This window comes from Anomaloglossus baeobatrachus, chromosome 6 (assembly GCF_048569485.1).
Source record: "Anomaloglossus baeobatrachus isolate aAnoBae1 chromosome 6, aAnoBae1.hap1, whole genome shotgun sequence".
NCBI lineage: Eukaryota > Metazoa > Chordata > Amphibia > Anura > Aromobatidae > Anomaloglossus > Anomaloglossus baeobatrachus.
The window spans coordinates 339,199,615-339,224,019 of record NC_134358.1 but is presented as its reverse complement, the minus strand read 5'-3'; the positions used below and the strand labels follow the sequence as shown (position 1 = coordinate 339,224,019).

The 24,405-nt window shown below is 46.2% G+C and overlaps 1 protein-coding gene across 8 annotated transcripts in view; it reads left to right on the top strand.

Moving 5' to 3' along the window:
- CTNND2 (catenin delta 2) overlaps positions 1-24,405 on the top strand; it is a 3,073,686-nt gene that overhangs the window by 1,179,780 nt on the left and 1,869,501 nt on the right. For all 8 annotated transcript variants that reach the window (XM_075314970.1, XM_075314969.1, XM_075314967.1 and 5 more), the window contains one exon: positions 17-578. In XM_075314970.1, the coding sequence (XP_075171085.1) occupies positions 17-578 (562 nt within the window). The remainder of the gene's footprint in view (positions 1-16; positions 579-24,405) is intronic.

The following is a 24,405-nucleotide window of genomic DNA, read 5'->3' as shown; positions in this document are numbered from 1 at the left end:
TTTTTTTCTTTTACAGAGCACAAGCAACAGAGTATCTCATTCTTCTAGTATTGAGCAGCCACAATCACATGCTGCCTCTCACTCAAGAGAATCCTTTGTGCCAAGCCATGCAAGTGCTTTTCATTTACCTGACTCGCCACATTCTTCAACACTTTTTTATTCGAGTTCAACGTTGCCATCACAAAGAGTTAGCTCTCCTTTATCCATGCAGCAAGTAGGTTCTCCAACTAAACTCCAGCGGGTGGGCTCCGCATCAGAAAGCACTGGTTATAATACGACACAGAGAATTTCGTCTCCAAAACAATCTCCTAGTCGCCTTGCCAAATCCTACAGTACCAGTTCACCTATCAACATAGTTGTATCATCAGCAGGGCCGTCTCTTTCATCTGCACGAGTGACTTCTCCACCAACCATCCAGGCTAATATATCTTCTTCACCTTTACATCAGCTGAGTTCAGCAATTGGTTCGTATGCCACTCTGTCACCTACAAAACGAGTAGTTCACTCTGATCAGTACACTAAGTCTTCACAAGAGCTATATGCCACAGCCACATTGCAGAGACCTGGCAGTTTAGCAGGTAATTAATCTTTATTTTCTTTATACATAACATCATAAGCACAAAATGTAACCCCTTCGGGACTACGCCAATGTATACCATTGCAAATAACAGAAACTGAATTTGTATAAATTTCTCTTTGAATATTTTAACAATGGATTTACATACTGTATCCAAGTGGTTTTCAGAGTTTTTTTTATCACTTATTGCATGTGTTATCTACAACAAAATCAAAATGAAAATGTTTTTCCTATATTAATGCCTATATTAAATTTACTTTGTACAAGTATACTGTACACATATAATGTTAAATATTTATCTACCTAATATTAAGAAAAATGTATTTGGAATGTTTAGACCTTCCCCCTATAAGATTTAGATAATAAGTATTCACACTTTCGGCTGCTTTACACGCAGCGACATCGCTGTGAAAGCACCCGCCCCCGTCGGTTGTGCGTCACGGGCAAATCGTTGCCCGTGGCGCACAACATCGCTAGGACCCGTTACACGTACTTACCTGCCTAGCGACGTCGCTGTGGCCGGCGAACCGCCTCCTTTCTAAGGGGGCGGTTCGTGCGTCATCACACAGGAGCCGTCCAATAGAAGCGGAGAGGCGGAGACCAGCCGAAAGAAAGTGATGCCCACCTCGTTGCCGGAGGACGCAGGTACGGTGTTGTTCCTCGTTCCTTGGGTGTCACACGTAGCGATGTGTGCTGCCTCAGGAACGACGAACAACCTGCGTCCTGCAACAGCAACGATATTTGGGATTAGAACGACGTGTCAACGATCAACGATTAGGTGAGTATTTTTGATTGTTAGCAGTCGTTCATACGTTTCACACGCAATGACGTCGCTAACGTAACGAGGTTGGACAAAAGACCGTATTCTGCAACATTTCTATTAGCCAGGTCTGGTGGGAGACATAACTCAGTACTGTCAGTCCTGTCCTACGTGCCAGTTGACTGCACCTTTGACACATTTTAGAAGCCCCCTTGTACCCTTGCCAATAATAGAGGTGCCCTTTGAGAGGATAGTGATGGACATAGTCGGTCCATTAGTTAAATCTGCCAGGGATCTTCAATACATTTTGGTGGTACTGGATTATGCCACCCATTATCCGAAGGCTGTACCCTTAAGGAATGCCAATGCAAAAGCACTTTCAAAGGACCTTTTTAGCATGTTTTCTCACACAGGCATTCCGAAAGAGATACTCATGGACCAGGGGACTCGCTTTATGTCTCGTATACTAAAAGAACTGTGTAAATTACTGAAAATCTCACACCTGCGTACCTCAGTGTATCACCCTCAGACTGACGGTTTGGTCGAACGCTTTAATTAAACCCAAAAGGGGATGTTGAAAAGGGTGGTGGATAAGGATTGGGATGCTCTCTTGCCATATCTTTTGTTAGCTATGCGAGCGGTACCTCAATCCTCCACGGGCTTTTCACCTTTCTAACTGGTCTATGGGCGATGTCCCAGAGGCCTGTTGGATATTGCCAAGTAGACTTGGGAGCAAGAGGTGACTTCTTACCTTAGTGTAATTGAGCACATAACACTTATGCAGGACAGAATTGCGGCAGTTATGCCTATAGTCAAAAAGTGTTTGAAGCACGCAGAACACGCCCAAAGAAGAGTGTACAACTGGGCGGCTAAAACACGAGTTTTTCAGCACAGGGATCAGGTGTTAGTACCTACTGTAGAAAATACATTTTTGGCAAAGTGTCAGGGGTCATATGAGATGCTGGAAAGAACAGGTGAAGTGAATTATAGGGTACACTAATCAGGCAAAGAGAAAACCTGAGCAAATCTACCACATAAACTCGCTTAAGTCCGGGTGGGACCGAGAGAGTCTGGTGGCGGGGTCTGCCCTGGATAGTGGGTCTTGAGTGGCACAAACATCTGAGGTAAGTGACCCCCACATAGTACCGCCGGAGATTTCTGGCTGGTATTTCTTGTGGAACTATATAAACTAGCCAGAACAAGCGAGGTTGCTGGGCATGCGAAGTTCTGCATCAAAGTGCGTGGATTGCAGATAAGTACTGCATGGTTTAAACACAATCTCATAGTGGTGATAACTGTAATTCTTTAATTTCATTAGGTAGTTGTGTGTCTGTTTGTCTGGGATACTGGGAAAAAGCAAAAAACAAACAAAACTTTGTCTTGTGATTTAATTAGTATTATTAGCCACACCTGTTTCTAGAAGCTTCTGGGAGCTTCTGGTATTTCTTGTGGACCTATATAAATCAGCCAGAACAGGTTGCTGAGCGTGCGAGGTTGCTGAGCATGCGAGGTTCTGCAGCAAAGTGCGAGGATTGCAGATATGTGCTGCATAGTTTAAACACAATCTCATAGTTTGACACAAGAACATAGTTTGAATTTATCCTTATACGTTTCCCATTGTTTTCTTTTTCTTTGTTTTTCTACTTTACTGTTTATCCCCATTTAATAGGTGCTCCATGGACAATGCTACCAGGTGGGTATCTTGTCAGGTGTATGCATGCCTTGAGCAGCCGTTTGAGGGTGAATATGTCTGCACTCGATGCAAGCATGTTGCATATTTGGAAGCCAAGGTAACTGATCTAAATAAGCAGCTTGCAACACTCAGGGGCATTGCATACCTTGAGAGGAGTTTAGAGCTCACTGAGCTTTCTCTGGCTGGGGCCAGTGATATCGAGGCGGGTGGAGGTGAGGAAGATCAGAACCCAGAGGTAGGTAGCTGGGTAACAGTTAGAAGTAGAGGTAGGGTGAAAAATGTCAGGGAGCCTAGCCCTGAGTCTGACCTGGCATAGCCTAGTAAATATGCCTGTTTGGCTGATATTAGGAAGGAAGGGCCAGGACTAGGGTCACTACAGCAGGACGTTGCTCCTAGCAACAAGGAAAACGACTGCTGTAGGAACTAGGGAAATGGGAGTGCAGCAAAGACCAGATAGATGTTGGTGGTAGGGGACTCTATAATTAGGCGGACAGACAGGGTCATCTGTTGCCGAGACTGTGAATGCCAAACAGTGTGTTGTCTGCCGGGTTTGGCATATTACGGATCGGATAGACAGATTGCTGAGTGGGGCTGGGGAAAACCCAGTGGTCATGGACATTGGTACTAATGACAAAGTTAAAGGCAGGTGGAAGGTCCTTGAAAATGATTACAGGGAACTAGGAGAGAAGCTGAAGTCCAGGACCTCCAAGGTGGTGTTTTCAGAAATACTACCGGTGCCACGAGCGTCACTAGAAAGACAGCGGGAGCTTAGGGAGATAAATATGTGCCTTAGAAATTGGTGCAGGAAGGAAGGGTTCAGGTTCATGGAGAACTGGGCCGACTTCTCAGTCGGCTACAGGCTCTACAGTAGGGACGGGCTGCACCTCAATGGGGAGGGTGCAGCTGTACTGGGGGAGAAAATGGTCAGACGGATGGCGAAGCTTTTAAACTAGGATCGGGGGGGAGGGAGGGTAGTGGAGCAAATAAGAGGATAGATAGAGCAGATAGAGGCAGTGAGACGGTAGGGGTCGTAGGGAGGCTAGGAGTAATAAAGGTGTTAATAGTATTAAATGTCTACTGGCAAATGCAAGACGTCTTGCAAACAAAATGAATGAATTGGAGACTCTTATGTCAACCATGGATTATGATGTGGTGGGCATTACGGAAACCTGGCTGGATGAAAGCCATGACTGGGTGACAAACATACAGTGTTATACTACATTTAGGAAGGACAGGAAAGACAAAAAAGGTGGTGGGGTGTGTATATTTATCAAATCTAACCTAAAACCTGTGTTGAATGATGACATTGGGGGGAACTGCAACAATTTAGAGTCAGTATGGGTAAATGTACTTGGGGAGGGGAATAATGGAAAAATTCTAATTGGAGTTTGCTATAAGCCTCCTAACATACCTGAACAAATAGAGGGTGAAATGCTGGAACAAATTGAAAAGGCAGCTAATAATAATAATCGGGTTCTTATTATGGGGGATTTCAACTATCCAGACATACAGTGGGACATAGAATCTTCTGGTTGTGCTAAAAGCTGTAAGTTCTTATCTACTATTCAAGACAATTTCCTCTCTCAGATGAACTGACCAGGGGAGATAATTTGCTAGATCTGGTCCTGTCAAATAGACCGGATATAATTTCAGATCTACAGGTCTGGGAGCAATTGGGCACCAGCGATCATAATATGGTAAGCTTCAAAGTAATATTCAATAGAACATTTCAAAGGGGAAATTCTAAAACCTGAAATTTTAGGAAAGCTGATTTCAACAAATTAAGGGAAGAGCTTAAATGTGTAGATTGGGACAAAGTCATGGTAACTGGGGATACTGAACATAAATGGGGTAAGTTTAAGGATATACTACTAGAGTCCTGTAAAAAACTTATACCCTCTGGTAATAAAATGTCCAGGAATAAAAAGAAACCACTATGGATAAATAAGACTCTACAAAGTATAATAAAACAAAAACAAAGGGCGTTTAAAATCTTAAAGGCTGAGAATACAGAAATAGCATTTCAGAAGTATAAAGATATCAATAGGAAATGTAAAAAAGAAATCAAGCAAGCAAAATTAGCTACTGAAACAAAAATCGCCAATGATATTAAAATAAATCCCAAAATCTTTTATAAATTAATGCCAAAAGGAAAACAAAGGATGGTATCAGCCCTTTAAAATATATTAACAAGTTAGTTATACAGGACAAACAAAAGACTGAGATATTAAACAGGCACTTCTCATCTGTGTTCACCAAGGAACTGACTGTACCAGGGATCGTTGGCCAGATGGCATACATTCTTGAATATTGAGAGAATTGAGCTCCGTAATCGACAGACCGCTGTATCTCATCTTTTTAGACTCGCTTATAACAGGGTTGGTACCTCAGGATTGGAAGATTGCTGATGTGGTACCGATATTTAAGAAAGGTAAGAGGGTAGATCCAGGCAACTACTGTCCAGTAAGCGTGACATAAGTAGTATGCAAAGTTTTTGAGGGCATTTTAAGGGATGGCATGCAAAAATATATTGCAGAAAATAATATAATAACTGACAAACAGCATGGATTCATGAAAGATAAGTCGTGTCTAACCAACCTGTTGGGGTTCTATGAGGGGGTAAGTGCAAACCTGGATATTGGTAATGCAGCTGATGTGATTTATTTGGACTTTGCAAAGGCATTTGATACTGTACCACATAATATCCTTATACTAAAGCTCCAGAAGCAAGGACTAGGGGAAACTATATGCAACTGGGTAAGAAATTGGCTAAAATATAGGAAACAAAGAGTAGTCATAAATGGTACATTCGCTATAGTCAGCAGTGAGGTGCCGCAGGCATCTGTGCTTGGACCGATTCTTTTTAATCTCTTTATTAATGACCTTGTGGATGGGATTGATAGTAAAGTGTTAGTCTTTGCTGATGACACCAAACTATGTAGGATATTAAAAACTGACCTTGATAGTACAATATTACAAAAAGATCTGGATAAGATGTCAGAATGGGCAGATACTTGGCAAATGAGATTTAATGTTGTTAAATGTAAAGTAATGCACCTAGGACGGAGTAATCCTATAACTGTGTATACATTAAATGGAAGTAAACGCGGGACTACAGAACAGGAGAAAAACTTGGGTATTCTCATTACAAATAAGCTGAGCAACAGTACTCAATGTCAAGCAGCAGCTGCTAAAGCAAACAAGATTTTAGGGTGTATAAAAAGAGAGATTTGATCCAGTGATTCCAGCGTATTGTTACCCCTCTATAAATCCCTTGTAAGGCCACATCTAGAATATGGGATCCAGTTTTGGGCTCCACATTTTAAAAAGGACATTCAGAAGTTAGAGTCAGTTCAAAGGCGGGCAACTAGACTACTACAAGGAATGGAAGGCCTCCCATATGATGACAGGTTGAAAAAGTTAGATATGTTAAGCTTAGAAAAAAGACGTCTCAGAGGAGATCTCATTTTTTTGTATAAATACATGTGTGGTCAATATAAAGGACTGGCACATGACCTATTTCTTCCAAAGGCAATACTAAGGACCAGGGGAACATACACTGTGAGTGGAAGAAAAGCGATTACGGCAGCTAAATAGGAAAGGGTTCTTTACAGTTAGAGCAGTCAGACTGTGGAATGCCCTACCACAAGAGGTAGTAATGGCAGATACTGTAACAGCTTTTAAAAAAAGGGATGGATCATTTCCTCAGTACACACAACATTGTTGGTTATAAATGACTTAGTGACCAAATGTAGAATTGGTGGAGGAAGATTGAACTAGATGGACCTAGGTCTTTTTTCAACCTAAGTAACTATGTAACTACTATGTAAGATGGGTATGGCAGAAAAGCTATCCAAGACCGAAAAACAAGAAACCAAGAAGTTCATACAAAGAAATGCAGATGTTTTCTCAGAACTATCCGACTGTACTCACCGCATCAAACATGACATTGTCCTGACCCTCAGACACGAGTGCGGTTAAAACCGTATCAAATTTCTGAGGCTCAGAAACAAGCCATTGTCCAGGAAGTAAAGAAAATGTTGGCACTCGGAGTCATTGAGTAGTGATGGACGAACTCCCTGATGTTCGGGAGCCTCGCCTGAACATTTTGTAAAGTTCGTGTTTGCGGTCGGAGATAAAGTGAACTTGCATCCAAACCCCGAACTTGGACTTTACAGTTATGTGATGGGGCGGGAGGGTGTATAATAAAGAATATAGTTAATAATAAACATTGTCATTATACTTATAGGTCCCGTGATGCGTTTTGCAGGCTCTGTCTCCCGTACGCTTCTGCTTCCGGGACCGATCATTGCTGTGCCTCCGGATAACCACCATTGACTACAGGACCTTCCATGACATCATAGCCATGTGACCAGTCTGGTGTGAATTTTGTATTACCTCATGGGTTACAGACTGGTCACATAGCTATGACATCATGGAAAGTCCTGTAATCAGTGGTGGTTACCCGGGGGCACATCTGACTGTCCTCAGCTATGCACTCGGGTGAAGTCTCTGACTACTCTCAGCTGAGTCTGTGTGAGCAGACCTGTGTTTGTCCCCTCGCACAAATGTAGCAGAGCTGAAGATGCTCTCCCGCCTTTGGACTATGTCGGAGTTTTTTTTTTGAGTAATAAAGATCGAGTCCTAAATGCCTTGTTTTATTTCTAATAATATCTTTTCTCTGTGTTCCTCTTTTATTTTAATGTTAAAATAACAGAAAATCACAGACGCTGTCACAGAATGGGCGTCTGTGATTGGATGCTGGAGTAATCTGAAACCAGCCCAAACATTCTAGCATCTACAATGTATGGGCAGATTCCAGGTTACTCCAACAGCCAATCACAGACGCCCATTCTGCGTGACAGCGTCTGCGATTGTCTGTTGGGTCCCTCACACATATAGTAGTGTAAAAATAAATAAATAATTTTAAAAAATGACATAGCACTCTGCAGTATTTTTGATTCTCAGCGCAGATAAAGCAGATGGCTATGGGCTGCCACCCACATCTGCCTGACTTTACCTTGGCTGGCAATCAAAATACATGAAGCACATTGATTTTTTTTAAAAATTATTTGAAAAAAATAATTAACAAAAAAAATGCGTGGGCTCACGCCGTATTTTGATCGCCAGTCAGGTAAAACCAAGCAGCTGGGGGCTGGGATTCTCAGTGTGGTAAGGCCCAAGCGTTCTGGGCCCCCCATGCTAAAAATCGTAGCCTGCAGTTGCCCCTGGAAATGGCGTATTGTTTCTTAGTGCCATTTTCAGGTGCTTTACCTGACTTGTCCAGCAGCCCTGATGACAGTGGCATGCTGGGTGATAAAGGGGTTAATATCAGCTTTGTATTCTTAGCTGGTACTAAGCCCGAAATTCATGGTGACATGCCAAATTAGACATGACCACCATGAATTTCTAGTAAACAGTAAAAAAAAAACACAGAATTTTCTTTTATTAGAAATAAAACAAAAAAATTTTTAAAGACTCAATCTTTATTATAAAAAAAATCCTTAGTGTGACGTAGTCCACAGGTAGAGCAATGTCAGCTCTGCTTCATCCCTCTGTACTGACAAACGTCTATACAGAGCGAAAAGCAGGCTGACAGTGAGGGTATGACTCGTGTGAGTCTCGCATCGCATCATCCCGCACGGCCTGACACTCTCCTGACAGGAGCGCCTGAGCTGCATGGAAATAAATGCAGCCGACCCGCTCCTGTCAGGAGATTGTGCGCCATGCCGGGTGATACCGATGTGAGACTCGCACAGTAACAGTCAAAGTTCAATCGAGTCCATTAGCCGTGGCCTTGGGTGAACACTGACGTCACTGCGAACACGGCTGAAAATAGCCAAACACTGCGAAGTGACAACAGTGCAGTGAATATCACCAGAAGTTAATAATCAGACCCAGAAGCAGAAGCAGCCGGGAGAAAACGGCTGAGAGGGTCTGCAGGTTGCATTGCGGGTCTGCAGGATGTGTTGCGGGACCTGTAAGTATAATCATAATGGTTTTTAATAATGTGCTTGTTTATACAGCCCCTGGACCTGAACTGGACCCGAACTGTAACACGAGCTTCCCAGGAAAGCTCTTGTTCGGTATCGTGTGCACGAACACAATTTTACAGTTCGGGTTCGCCCATCACTGTCATTGAGTGAGTAGGCTAGTCCGATAGTGCTGGTGCCAAAGCCCAATGGGACTTTCTGGTTTTGTAATAATTTTCGCAAATTAAATGGGGTATCAAAATTCGATACCTACGCCATGCCAAGAGTTGATGAACTTATAGAAAGACTAAGTCCAGCCAGATACATATCCACTGTTGACCTAACAAAAGGTTATTGGCAAATTCCCCTTACTGACTTAGCCAAACAGAAAGCTGCCTTTGTTACACCACAGGGGCTATTATAGTACAAGGATATGTCATTTGGGTTGCATGGAGCCCCAACTGTCCAGTATGCATCCGCCTACTTAAATGATATATTATCTTTAGTGATGACTGGGTAAGTCATTTGCCAAAAGTACAAGCCGTCTTGGATTCTCTATGGGCTGCCGAGTTGACTGCCAATCCCAAAAAGTGTATATTGGGTTTGGAAGAAGCTCACTATTTGGGGTACAACATTGGTGGGGAGTTATAAAACCTCAGGCTACAAAAGTGGACGCCATTCAGAATTAGTCTCAACTGGTCACCAAAAAACAGGTTAGAGCAGAGCCTTTTTGTGGATCGTTGGTTATTACAGGCGGTTCATCAAAAATTTTGCTACCATCGCGACCCCACTCACATCTTACCAAGGTGTCAAAATCCATCACAGTTTAGTAAAACGCAGAAGTAGAGCAAGCTTTTCAATGGTTGAAAAAGGTGTTGGTTACACCAAACTTTCCATGGGAGTTTAGTGTCCAAATGGATGCCTCTGGTGTTGGACTCGGCTCAGTGTTTTTGCAAGAAGTGAACGGCAAGGAACACCCAGTGGGCTATCTAAGCAGAAAACTTATAGAGGCGGAAAAAAATACGTTGTGGTTGAGCGAGAAGCCTTAGCTGTGAAGTGGATCCTGGAAACCCTCCGCTATTATTTACTGGGAAGTTGGTTTAGGCTAGTGACTGAATATTTGCCTCTGACATGAATTTGGTGTTACAAAATTTCAAATTTATGGTGGAGCAGGCAAAGTTCAGGGGAATGCTGATACAGTGCCTTGTGAAAGTATTTGCCCCCCTTGAATTTTTCAAACGTTTCCCACATTTCAGGCTTACAACATAAAGGTAAACATTGTAATGCTATGGTGAAGAAGCAACAACAAGTGCAACACAATTATGAAGGTGAACAATAGTTATTGCTTATTTAAACTTTTTTAAAAAATAAATAACTGAAAAGTGGGGTGTGCAATATTATTCGGCCCCTTTTAAGTTAATACTTTGTAGCACCACCGTTTGCTGCAATTACATCTGCAAGTCGCTTGGGGTATGTGTCTATCAGTTTTGCATATCGAGAGACTGACATTTTTGCCCATTCTTCCTTTGTAAATAGCTTGAGCTGAGTGAGGTTGGATGGAGAGCGTTTGTGAACAGCAGTTTTCAGCTCTTTTCACAGATTCTCGATTGGATTCAGGTCTGGACTTTAACTTGGCTATTCTAACATCTGGATATGTTTATTTGTGAACCATTCCATTGTAGATTTTGCTTTATGTTTGGGAGCATTGTCTTGTTTGAAGACAAAACTCCGTTCCAGTCTCAGGTCTTTTCCAGACTCCAACAGGTTTTCTTCAAGAATGGTCCTGTATTTGGCTCCATCCAATTTCCCATCAATTTTAACCATCTTCCCTGTCGATGCTAAAGAAAAGTAAGCCCAAACCATGATGCTGCCACCACCATGTTTGACAGTGGGGATGGTGTGTTCAAGGTGATGAGCTGTGTTGCTTTTATGCCAAACATATCGTTTGGCATTGTGTCCAAATAGTTCGATTTTGGTTTTCATCTGACCAGAGTACCTTCTTCCATATGTTTGGTGTATCTCTCAGGTGGCTTGTGACAAACTTTAAACAACACTTTTTATGGATATCTTTGAGGCCTCTGCCACACTTCCGCAAAAAACACGTACACGTCTCACGTTCCGTTTTTCTGGTCTGTGTTTCATTTTTTATGGGCGTTTCTCCAGTACGTGTGACATCCGTGTGATGGCGTATGCTCGGCGTGTGTGCGTGTGGAATGTCTGTGTATGCGTGAGATACGTACGTGTAATATCCTTGTGGTGTCCGTTTGAAATGATCCGTGTGTGTGGCAAAATGTCGTTACTACATACCAGCTGACAGCAGACACAGACAGAGACGCGCGATGAGAATAAACTCGGATGAACTTCACCCGACTTCATTGTCATACCACGGCTCTGTCTGTGTGTGGTGTCCTGATTAGCGGTCACCCGTGAACAACTCACCAGTGACCGATAATCCCCTGAGTGACTGAAGTTAGCGGCGTGATTATCGCTGCCGTCACTCAGGCTACCCGCGGCTAGCTGGAGTCCTCCACCTGAGACCGCAACTCACCTGTGATTTTTTGCAGATCGCTCAGCTCACTTCAGTCACTTGGGCGACTTGCTGTCACAGTTGGAGGATCCAGCGGTGGCCACGAGTAACTTGAGTGACGTCATTTCTGATTGTGCGGCTCACCTCAGTTGCTGCGTGGAGCTGACAGAGAGCGGTCATGGTATGTGGCTGCTCCTGTCACCTTCATGTAGCAGAGCTGAGAGCATCGTGGGACCTCCGTGGATTACACCGGACCTGGATGGTTAATTGTAGTTTAATAAAGTGGTGAAAGAGGGTGTTTGTGTTTGTGTATTATACCAAATGAAGGATTTTTTGGATGGGTGTGTTTATTTTCCTTAACTTACAGGTTAATCATGGAAGGTATCTCGGGGAGATGCCTGTCATGATTAACCCCTTATTACCTCGATTGCCACCGCACCAGGGCAATTCGGGATGAGCTGGGTAGAGTCCCGGAAATGTCGCATCTAATGGATGAGGCAATTCTGGGCGGCTGCTGGCTGATATTGTTAGGCTGGGTGGCTCCCCATAACGTGGAGCCCCTCATCCTGAGAATACCAGCCTTCAGCCATGTGGCTTTACCCTGGCTGGTATCAATTTTGGGGGGGAGGGCGCACGTCGTTTTTGTTTATTTATTTATTTATTTATTTTACTTCATGATATAGACCCGCCCGCCGGCGGCTGTGATTGGTTGCAGTGAGACAGCTATCACTCAGCGTGGGGGCGTGTCTGACTACAGCCAATCATAGGCGCCGGTGGGTGGAGGAAGCAGTCAATACGAGATTGAATAATAAGCGGCCGGCATTTTCAAAAAAGTAAAAGCCGCCGGAGGTTTTTTTACAGCTGTGCAGCGCCGCACCAGTGATCGGTGAGTATGCGAGAGGGGGAGAGACCGACTGACGGACAGAGAGAGGGACAGACAGAGAGAGACAGACAGACAGAGCGACCATCTGACAGCGAAAGATACCGACTGACCGACAGAGGGAGATTGACCAACATTGCATCCAGAATTCACCAAAAAAAACGCACACGGACGGTACGGATAGAACACGGACATACTACATGTCACATACGTGCAGAGACGGACCCATTGATTTTAGCGGGTCCGTGCCTGCGTGATGCCAGAGAAAAACGGACATGTTGAGCGTGTGGAAACACGCACATACGTACAAATGACACGGACACATGTTCCGTGTGGTTTTACGTGTGTGTGCCTGTTACCATAGGGTAACATTGGTGTACGTGTCTCCATGCCGCCGGTACGTGCAAAAACGTACGAAACACGTATCAAACACGTACCGGCTGCAAGAATGTGTATCGGAGGCCTCAGAAATAGCTTTGTCCTTGCCACTCTTCCATAAAGGCCAGATTTGTGCAGTGTACGACTGATTGTTGTCCTATGGACAAACTCTCCCACCTCAGCTGTAGATCTCTGCAGTTCATCCAGAGTGATCATGGGCCTCTTGGCTGCATCTTTGATCAGTCTTCTGCTTGAGATTAAATCTTTGAGGGACAGCCGAGTCTTGGTAGATTTGCAGTGGTATAATCCTCATTCCATTGGAATATGATCGCTTACACAGTGCTTCTTGGGATGTTTAAAGTTTTGGAAATCTTTTTGTAACCAAATCTGGCTTTTAATTTCTCCACAACAGTATCATGGACCTGCCTGTTGTGTTCCTTGGTCTTCATGATACTATCTGCGCTTTAAACAGAACACTGAGACTATCACAGAGCAGGTGCATTTATATGGTGACTTGATTGCACACAGGTGTTTATCATCATCAGTCATTTAGGACAACATTCGATCATTCAGAGATCGTCAATGAACTGGAGTGAGTTTGCTGAACTGAAAGTAAAGGGGCCGATAATATTGCACACCCCACTTTTCAGTTGTTTATTTTTTAAAAAAGTTTAAAATAAGCAATAAATATCATTCAACTTCACAATTGTGTCCTACTTGTTGTTGATTCTTCACAATAACATTAACATTTTTATCTTTATGTTTGAAGCCTGAAATGTGGGATAAGGTTGAAAATTTCAAGGGGGCCAAATACTTTTGCTAGGCACTGTATGTTGTCTAGAACGCACTGCTTGGTGAGTCATTGAGTCCAACCCCCCGAGCTAGAACAGAGGGAGGGTATGTGAGATGCTGAGGGGAGAAGTTCTAGAGAACAGGTATGTGTCCCCTTGGTTCATTATATGTGTCTCAATGTACTAATTTTGGCAGAGTTTGAGCCTGATTTTCTCCAGAGTAATCAGTTGGAATAGCAGCGGGACTGGTTTTAATTAGTGGCCAAATGGCCTTAGGCATTTATTTTGCTGTTTTGCATGTGTGACACTGAGATCTAAGTGTAACACAATAAACACTGCCGTGGCTGTAGCTGTGTGGAATCTGCCAGAGTGGCGCTGTCATCTGTGACTCCATAGCCACGTGCTTAGTCCAAAGCAAAGATCCCAGCTGAGCTAAATTCACCGTTCCACAATATAAATAAAAACATGTGTACGTGCATAAACATGTGTATTGTGCAGTGTATGTGTGTGTGTTTGATTATACTTTATTGAGCATCATTAAAAATAATTCAGAGCTTTTGACATGTAGAATATGCAAGACGCATGCAGAAACGGACGACACGTTTCAGTGGTGCAATCCGCCTTCCTCACGGTCGAAGTCAATACTGATGTTCTAATGTGAAAAGGCATCTATATAAGCAACTAATCCCATAGTCACTATGGTAGACAGTCAAATCAAACAGGTGCATGTAGTGAATACATAATTAGAGCCCCTGCAACCAAATAATATAGTTACAACACATAAGGCTACAAGCATGAAAAAATACATAGCCTGTCAGAAAAAATACAGGCACATCAAGTACAAAAATATACATATAAGATACAAAAATACAATTAAAAATAGGTGTGATTGATAAAAATGCAAGAAAAATTTGCATACAAAATGTTAACTATAAATTATGTGACAATTAGGGATGATCGAATACTTCGATTATTCGGTTTCGCGAATGTTTCCCGAATACCTCACCGCTATTCGACAGAAAATATTCGCGAAGCTGAATATTTGAGGTATTCGATCATCCCTAGTGACAATCTATATATCAATAGTTGAAAATTTGGCATGCATACTATATATCCACGAGTGAAACCATCAACATATATATACATAAATACATAAAGCATGCATGTCAAAACTCAATAGAAAAATGGGGACAGAGAAATACAAACAACATGTATAGTAACAATAGTAATAGTATCAAGGATAAAACAGTTAATACTGAGCAGCAATGTCCATTCTACTATTAAAACCGTGTGGGATTCTAGTTTCCAAACTGAACATCCACTTGCTTTCTGTTGTTAGTATTTTTTTTTGGAAATCACATTCTCTCCCCGGTTTAAAAACCTGCTCGTTGCCAATGAAAGAAAAACCCTTCAGATTGTCTCCATGCACTTTAAAAAAATGTCGGGAGACTACTGAGGCTCTTACCGCAGGTTGATTAGTAACGTCCGACAGATGCTTACCGATACTCATTTTTAAGGAATTCATAGTACAACCTACATACTGTTTATGACTAAGTTCACAGTTGATTAAATAAATTACATTAACAGTATTGCAGTTGATAAAGGTTGTAATAATGAACAGTTTTTTATTGTGCATGGAGACAAAGGTTTTGGTTTTCTTGGCATAGGTGCAGCACTTACAAATATTAGTGTAGTGCCCCACGGGGCCTTAGGGTACTCGTCACCGAGCCAGTGGTTTCTTGGGGTTGCTGTCACTGGCCTGACCCGGCTCCGTGGCTCCATTGGCTACATGAAAAGACAAACAAACAGGTGTCCAGTGTAAATGGGGAAGGAAGGAAGGCGACGGGTCCCTGGGAAGCATGTCACCGGTTACAATGCCGACTGGGTCTCGGCCTCCTCCGCTGCAGACCCTCCTATGACTTTTCCTCTCCCAGAGCGGTGTTGGATGTGAATGGGGGATGCTTCGCAGCGCCAACCGTGGTGTGCGGCCACAAATTAGCCGTCGCTGCATAGTCTCTCTCTGGGGCAGGTGTTGGGTGCAGCCAGGATGGTATCGCTCCCCACAGGTGGAGCAGGATTACCCCAGGAGGTTGGAGAGATTGGGGCGGCAGTCCACAGGAGCGCCGGAGCATAGGGTGGCGGCATTTACTCAGAGTCACCGGGTGTGGGTTCCAGATGCTTTTTTTGCCTTTATTGCTTTTATCACTATTATTAATACAAAAATAAAAAAACACGACACTTTAACTTTAAAATTCAGTCAGAAGTCATTACAATTGGTGAACACACATTACGCAATGAAAATAAAATGGATCATCTGACCTCTGCTCATAATGAGCTCGTGGGTAGAGATGAGCGAACTTGTTCAAAAAAGGTTCGCCAATCTCATATTCGGCACGAGCCTTGGCTCTTTCGGCTCAGGATCAGATTCACTAACACTTTTCTCAAAAATCGTCAAAGATCGATTTTATTCGGTAACTGTTTGTGGTTGCACTAATGCTTTTCTGCTACCTTATTATCACTTTGGCTGGGATAGTGGTGCTGTATGAAAAGCAGGGGGTCGTGTTTGATGAGGGAAGGGGGTGCAGAGAAGTCAGAGAAGCAGTGGACTTTTTTTTCCATAACTTTGTGTGGATGTTCTAGCAGCCAATCATGGTGCATAATAATAATAATAATAATAATAATAATAATAATAATAATATTTTTTATTTCTATAGCGCCAACATATTCCGCAGCGTTTTACAATTCAGAGGGGACATGTACAGGCAATATGAGACAATACAAAATAACAAAATTAAGATACCAAGAGGAGTGAGGGCCCTGCTCGTAAGCTTACAGTCTATGAGGAAATAGGAGAGACACAAAAGGTGAATGGGGGAGGGGGCTGGAAGGGAAGAAAAAAGCTTTTCATATATGGTCCAGCCATCGATTTAATAGGGGATTCAAAACCAACTGAGTGGATTGGTTGCAAGCCAGAATTTATACAGGTACAGAGTGTAAAAAAGTACATGGAGAGGAATGGAATCAGAAGATACAGGGCAATGAGGTGATAGGCTAGTCTAAAGAAATGCGTTTTTATGGCCCGTTAAAGGTGTGGATGTTGGGAATTAATCAGATTGTTCTTGGTAGTGTGTTCTAGAGCATAGGCGCAGCTCGTGGAAAATCTTGAAGACGGGAGTTGAAGGTTCGAATTGTTGAGGATGTCAGTCTTAGGTCATTAGCAGAGCAGAAGGCATGGGTGGGGTGATTGACAGAGATGAGAAAGGAGACGTAGGGTGGTGCGGAACCGTGGAGAGTTTTGTGAGTGAGAGTGATAAGTTTATGTTGGATATTGTAGCGGATAGGCAACCAGTACAATGACTGGCACAGAGCAGAGGCATCAGTGATGCGGTTGAAGAGGAAAATGATCCTGGCTGCAGCATTCAGGATAAATTGGAGAGGGGAGAGTTTAGTAACAGGGAGACCAATTAATAAAGGATTACAATAATCCAGGCGAGAATGAATGAGAGCGACAGTAAGGCCTAAGCCACACGGCATGAAAACCGGAGCGAGTGGAATGTGATAAATCATCGCATTCCACTCTAACCAATATTAACCTATGTGCCAGCACCCATGAGTGATTATTTTCTCAGCCCTACTTGGACCGAGAAAACAGTCGCCGCATGCTGTGGGTGCAATGCGATCCTTGTTCAAGTCTATGGGGCGAGAGAAAAATCGCACTGTACTCTCATTACACTGGTGTAATGCGAGTGCAGAGCGAGAATAGCAATAGCCGGCAACGGAGGAGAGAGGGATATAAATCCCTCCCTCTCCTCCACAGCGCCGGCCCTACCCTCCTCAGCGCCTGCCCGCCCCTCCTCAGTGCTGGCCCACCCCCCACAGCTGTGGTCCGAGCGCAATGACACTCGGCTCCCGCTGTGCTGCCAACGTGAGCCGAGTGTCATGCGAGGATCGCAGTAGTCCCTGTGTGGCCCCGGCCTAAGAGTTTTTGCAGAGTCAACGGTAAGAAAAGGATGAATTCTAGAGATGTTTTTGAGGTGCAATTGACCTGAACGAGCGAGTGAACGAATATGGGGATTGAAGGAGAGATTGAAGTCAAATATAACCCCAAGACAGCGGGTGTGCTGCTGGGGCGTAATGGTAGATTCATACACAAAAATGGTAATATTGGGTTTCGGAAGGTTGGGGGAGGAGGAAACATGAGGAGTTCAGTTTTTGACAGGTTCAGTTTTAGATAGAGGGAGGACATGATGTTAGAGATGGCAGACAAACAATCAGTAGTATTTTGTAATAATGCAGGGGTGATGTCAGTGTCAAGCACCACAGGTGTTGTGTCGGTGCATTACCTTCAGGGACTCCACGTGGATGAACAGTCTGGTCACAGGTAGGGAGCCTTCTCTTTAGGATTTTTGTGACGCCACTCTCGGTATTGCGGTCAGGGTGACCGCCACTGCAGATTAAGGGGTGCCTTGGGTCTGATGGTGGGTGTAGTCAGTTGTAGTGGCCTCCCGAGAGTGAGGCAAGCCCTAGGGCCCTGTGTAAGTGTGTGGAACCACAAGGCGCAGAATGACTCAAACACAGTCCAGGCAGTCTTTCAGGGTTTTTACTCACAGTTGATGGCATGGTGAGTAACCCGGGCGTAGCTGGGATGAACCAGGCTGGAACCAGGTATCCTTCCGGCTGGCTGATGAGGGTGACTACCAACTCGCCTTCCTAGCCCTGTGTGTTTTTGTGGTGACCCCGACTTGAAGTCCCTACGGGCGTCACCTAGGGAAGTTGCTGCTGCCTGTTCTCCCCTCGTTTTGGCCCGTTTGCTTGTAGCCTGGACCAGGTCACTCTGGCTGCTTGCCTCCTGTGAACTATGGGCCCTCTCTTTGCTACGTGGCTCTGGACTCTGGGGTGGTATGGTGTGGGTCTGAAGTCTGCCACCACCGGCAGGTTTGGCAGGAGAAAATTGGATAAATCTCTGCACTGGGACCTGTTACCCTTGTGGGCCTGGTACCTCCCTGGCAGTCCCCTTACTCTGCCATTCCGTTGCTCCCTCTAGCCTTGGGTGGATTTCGGGTGGCACTACCAGGTGACCGATCTTCCCCATCGGTAGTCACTGCGCGTACGTTGTCAGATTGTGACAGACTCCAGGGTCTGCTGCATGCAACTGCTCTCCCTGAGCTGCACTCACTAACTGGCTCACTACTTCCTCCTCTCCTGTTCTTGTCTACGCAACCTAGCAACCAGGCTCTCTACCACACCCCTTGAGTGGACATGGAGGCCACGCCCCCTCCTGGATTCCCCAGGGGTCCTCCCAAAGGTAGATGTGTGAGTCCTGATTACTATGCACCTGTGTAGTCACACCTCAGTCAGCCTTCTGGATTACCTGTATTGTACTGCCCCCAGCATGGGTGCAGTACTCAGTGGTGCCTGACCAGGTCAGGGGCTCCACATCAGGAGAAGATGTGTACAGTTGGGTGTCATCAACATAGAGATGGTACTGGAAACCAAATCTGCTTATCATTTGTCCAATAGGGGCAGTGTATAGAGAGAAAAGGAGGGGGTCTAGAACTGAACCCTGAGGAACCCCGATCGTAAAAGGAAGAGGAGACGGTAAAAGATACAGTGAGCGAGCAGTCAGAGAGGTAAGAGGAGAACCAAGAAAGAACGGTGTCCTTGAGCCTGATAGAACGGAGCATAGTGAGGAGGAGCTGGTGAGATCCAGGAGAATCAGCAGGGAGTAGTGACCATTAGATTTAGCTGTTAGTAAATCATTAGATACTTTAGTAAGAGCAGTTTCAGTAGAGTGCAAGGAGCGGAAACCCGATTGTAGAGGGTCAAGGAGAGAGTTATCTGACAGATAGCGGATTATATGGGAGTGGACCAAGAGTTCCAATAGTTTGGAGATGTAGGGGAGATTAGAAAGAGGTCTGTAGTTAGCGGCACAATTTTGGTCCAGGGATGGTTTTTTTAAAGTAATGGGTGTATGCTGGCATGTTTGAAGGAGGAGGGAAAGACACCAGAGGAGAGAGAGAAAACATCCACAATGTTCAGACACAAGGGCTTGTGTCATTGGCTGCCTAAGTCACATGTCCTTCTTCATATAAAAAACAGACATGCAGCGTCTGTGTTATTTTGTGATTGCTACAGCTTAGAGAGGGTGCTGCTGCTAGACAGATAGTTAGGTTAGCTAGGGGGTTTAATTTTAGCTGCTTCAGATTGATAGGAGGGTGATAATATAAAATAGAGAAATGCAATTGTGACCCCCTGGCGCCGCCAGGTGGTCACAGAAAAACATACACCCCACACAACACCATCCCACACCAGGTTCCATCAGCCACAAAACCCTATCCACCCCCCTCAGGGTCGGAAGGACACACCAGTGGGCAGGACCAGGTGGATTGGGAGCGCCCACCTAAGGGTCTTGAGGATCCGGGGGAGGAAACTAGTTAGTTGAGTTTGAGTCAAGGTCTAGTTCAAGTGACAGTGCAAGTTCAAGTCTGTGCCTAGTGAAGGGTAGCCAGGGTAGTGGCCCTGGTCTACTGGCTAGGTGGCAAGCAGTGGACCGAGTCCAAAGGCGACGGGAGTCTGGTCGCGGGAAATCCAGAGTGGACCGGGACAGGGTTGGAGCCCGCCGGTACCGACAGCGGAGATCCGGTTCGGAATCCGTGCACAGGCGGGGTACCTGGACCCTAGTTGGAAGACGGTTGCATGCCCCTTCTTTAATTAACCAGGCCGGGAACAAGGTTCCAGACGTTGTGCCAGAGTGTTAGTCCAGATAGCGCGAAACGGCAGCACACCGCGGAGGATAGTGTATCCGCAACAACCCACTGAGATCCCAAGGGTCAGTTTTCACGGGCACATTACCCAACCCAAACCAAACCGGGAGTTGACTTCCCCGTTCCATACGAGGTCCTCTAAAATAGAAGGAAAATACAGAGTGCCAGAGGAAGGGACATTGGTACATCAGCCGGGTGTGGGAACAGTATACACCATGAAGCGGCAACCGGCCACTGACACCTTGGTTTACCAGCAGACTCGAGTGCATTTATTCAATTGTGAGTACACCAACCCCCTCTGGTCTGGCCCGGTGCATCACCACCAACAGCCATCACCTCCCGTGTTCTGGACACTGAGCCCCGGGGCATCCACCCCTACCCACGGAGGGGTTAACATCCAGCTGCCATTCTATCGCCCCCAGGTGCTCCCCAACAGCAGCGGTGGTACTCCATCTTACCACACACCGTGGGTGGCGTCACGAAGTATCCACAACAATCCCCTGTACATATTACACCCCTTTTTATTTGAGTGTCCGCACGACCCCCGGTTCCGGAGACCCCTTGAGCCACTGCGGATCCGGATCTGAGCAGCTCGGCTGCTGATGTGGGGGCGGCACACCTCAAAACCTGGCGTCAGGAACAGGATTATAACCCATCCACCTACCTGGTGGAAGTGAGCCTTGTTTTGGACTGTAAACGGTGCTCTGTTTCAAAATTTTTCGACAGCCGCTATTTTGCCGCCATTTTTGGGCGCGAAAAACAACAAGCCCGGTGTCTTCTTCCCCGGAAAAGGGCACGAAGTGAAGCTCCGCCCCTGGGAACTCGGGCGGAAGTTGGTGACTCCCCAAACAGGAAGCGCAAAGGACAGTGGGTCCCGCCAGACTACTGTCGAAAAACCAAGGGGGAAGAACCGGAGGAATGTCGGCGCTCGAGAGTGATGGTGGAGCAGTGGCCCCCGCTGGAGCAGTGGTCCCCGCTAGAGCAGCGGTGCCCGCGGTGGAGCTGAATGACGGAGAAACGGCGGCTCCCACTCCGGACGCAAGAGCGGTAGCTCCGGTGGTCCCGGCAGTTACACAAGTTATGCCGATAACCTTACCTTACATAATCGGTGCTGTCTGGCTACCTCAGTATGACGGACGGCCTGATGTCCTGCAGGTATTCAAAAAACAGATATGTACCGTTCTCGATATGTATGCCATGACCGGCAAGCAGCGCACATCAGTGGTGTTAGAACAGCTGACCGGGACCGGCGCCGCCGAACAAGAAGTAGAAACTTGGGCCAAAGAGAACCGGATCTCGGTAGCCGCCATTTTTGACAAGTTGCAAGTAGCTTTTGAAACCCGCACGGAAGCGGAACTACGGATGCAGTTTTCCAGTTGCCGGCAGCGTCCCCAGGACAGCATCCGGGACTATACCTTGAGGCTGCAGACTACCTAGCGCACCCTGAGGCAGATAGACTCCATTAGTGAACCGGAGAGTAATAAGATGCTGGTAGAGATGGGTTATAATCCTGTTCCTGACGCCAGGTTTTGAGGTGTGCCGCCCCCACATCAGCAGCCGGGCTGCTCGGATCCGGATCCGCAGTGGCTCAAGGGGTCTCCGGAACCGGGGGTCGTGCGGACACTCAAATAAAAAGGGGTGTAATATGTACAGGGGATTGTTGTGGATACTTCGTGACGCCACCCACGGTGTGTGGTAAGATGGAGTACCACCGCTGCTGTTGGGGAGCACCTGGGGGCGATAGAATGGCAGCTGGATGTTAACCCCTCCGTGGGTAGGGGTGGATGCCCCGGGGCTCAGTGTCCAGAACACGGGAGGTGATGGCTGTTGGTGGTGATGCACCGGGTCGGACCAGAGGGGGTTGGTGTACTCACAATTGAATAAATGCACTCGAGTCTGCTGGTAAACCAAGGTGTCAGTGGCCGGTTGCCGCTTCATGGTGTATACTGTTCCCACACCCGGCTGATGTTCCAATGTCCCTTTCTCTGGCACTCTGTATTTTCCTTCTATTTTAGAGGACCTCGTATGGAACGGGGAAGTCAACTCCCGGTTTGGTTTGGGTTGGGTAATGTGCCCGTGAAAACTGACCCTTGGGATCTCAGTGGGTTGTTGCGGATACCCTATCCTCCGCGGTGGGCTGCCGTTTCGCGCTATCTGGGCTAACACTCTGGAACAACGTCTGGAACCTTGTTCCCGGCCTGGTTAATTAAAGAAGGGGCATGCAAACGTCTTCCAAATAGGGTCCAGGTACCCCGCCTGTGCACGGATTCCGGACCGGATCTCCGCTGTCGGTACCGGCGGGCTCCAACCCTGTCCCGGTCTACTCTGGATTTCCCGCGACCAGACTCCCGTCGCCTTTGGACTCGGTCCACTGCTTGCCACCTAGCCAGTAGACCAGGGCCACTACCCTGGCTACCCTTCACTAGGCACAGTTATTGCAGGGGCTGGGGTCAGCCAAGGACCGTAAACAGCTGTGGCTGTGGGCCCTGGAGCACCTGGACTTGAACTTTAAGGTCTTAAAGGACCGGGCCATTAAAGCTTTACAAACATCGGAAGCTAGTGACCCCGTACCATCACCCTGGCCGGCTGACACTTCTCACGTGTCTGTGAAGCCTCCTCTGTTGGCCCTGCCGGCACCCGCAGCGCCTCTCAAAGCTCCTGATGACCTGTCATCCCAAGTTCAACGCTAAAGCAAGGACGTGGCTAGGACCCTCGCGACCTTACAGCTCCAGCCAAAGACCAAGCCCACAGAGAAGATCCAGCTCGCCGAAAGCCCGGAAGACGTTCCCTGGATGCAGGGAAGGAACAACAACTGGTATGGACAACCTGTTTGTTATAAATGCAACAAGACTGGCCACTATTCTCGCCGGTGTCCTTTAAACGAGCAACTTTTGAGGCCAAGGGCCAGTCCTCAAGAATAGACCCACAAGGCCCAGCTGATTGGTGTGAGTGGTATGTTGAAGGCCGCCCCATCATCTCCCTCGCTGTGGATGGTATCCCGACATTCGCACTTCTGGACACTGGCTCGCAGGTAACAACCATACCCTATGTACTGTTTAAACACTACTGGTCTGATGATGACCTCACCCCACCAGACTCTGGCCTTACCATCATTGCGGCCAATGGACTCCTCATGACCCACGGGGGGTTCAAAGAGGTGACTCTGAAGGTGGGGCGAGTGGAGCTAGAGCATCAAGGACTCAATGTGGTGCAGAATGACCCTAGCAACCGAAACCCAAAGATGGTCCTAGGGACTAATGTGATTGAGAATTGCATGGGAGAAATATTGCATTTACTACAACAGCTGTCTGCAACTGCAGGAGCGGGCCGGCAGAGGGCTCTGCAACGTGAAATCCGGGCACTCCTGCAGCGGCAACAGGTGAATTTGTCTGGTGGAGAGATTGGTGGTGTACGAGTGATGGATGTAGCGCCTCTAGTATTGCCTCCGCGAAGTGAGATGATGATTTGGTGCAGGGCAGTAGTTGGTACCCGTGGACAGGATTACCCGGCAGTAGTGGTGCCCCTGCCGTCAGAACACTGGCCCACAGTAATGGCAGCCAGAGGGATAATTTATGTCCGGAAGGGGAGAGTGCACGTGAGAGTGATGAATTGCGGAGAGGAAGAGGTTAAGCTACCCCGATATGCCACTATTGCTAAGCTGTTCACAGTAGACACTCATGCCATATAGACAACAACTTCCACCATCACTGCATCCCAGTCAACCAGTGACAGTCCACCAGAACAGCTAGAGGAGTGGTGTCAAGAGCTGCATGTAGGCACTGACTCCACACCTGCATACCACAGGGAAGTGGTTTACAGCGTAGTGCAGGAGTATGAGCAGGTCTGCAGTAAACACCAGTTAAACTTTGGGAGGATCAAGGGGGTCCAACACCACATTCCCACAGGTGCATATCCACCCATCAAGGAGAGGTATAGGCCAATTCCCCCAGCACATTACCAGTGTGGCAAAGACATGTTGAGGAATATGAAGGAGGCTGAGGTCATCCGTGATAGCTGTAGCCCCTGGGCAGCTCCATTGGTCCTGGTAAAGAAGAAGGACGGC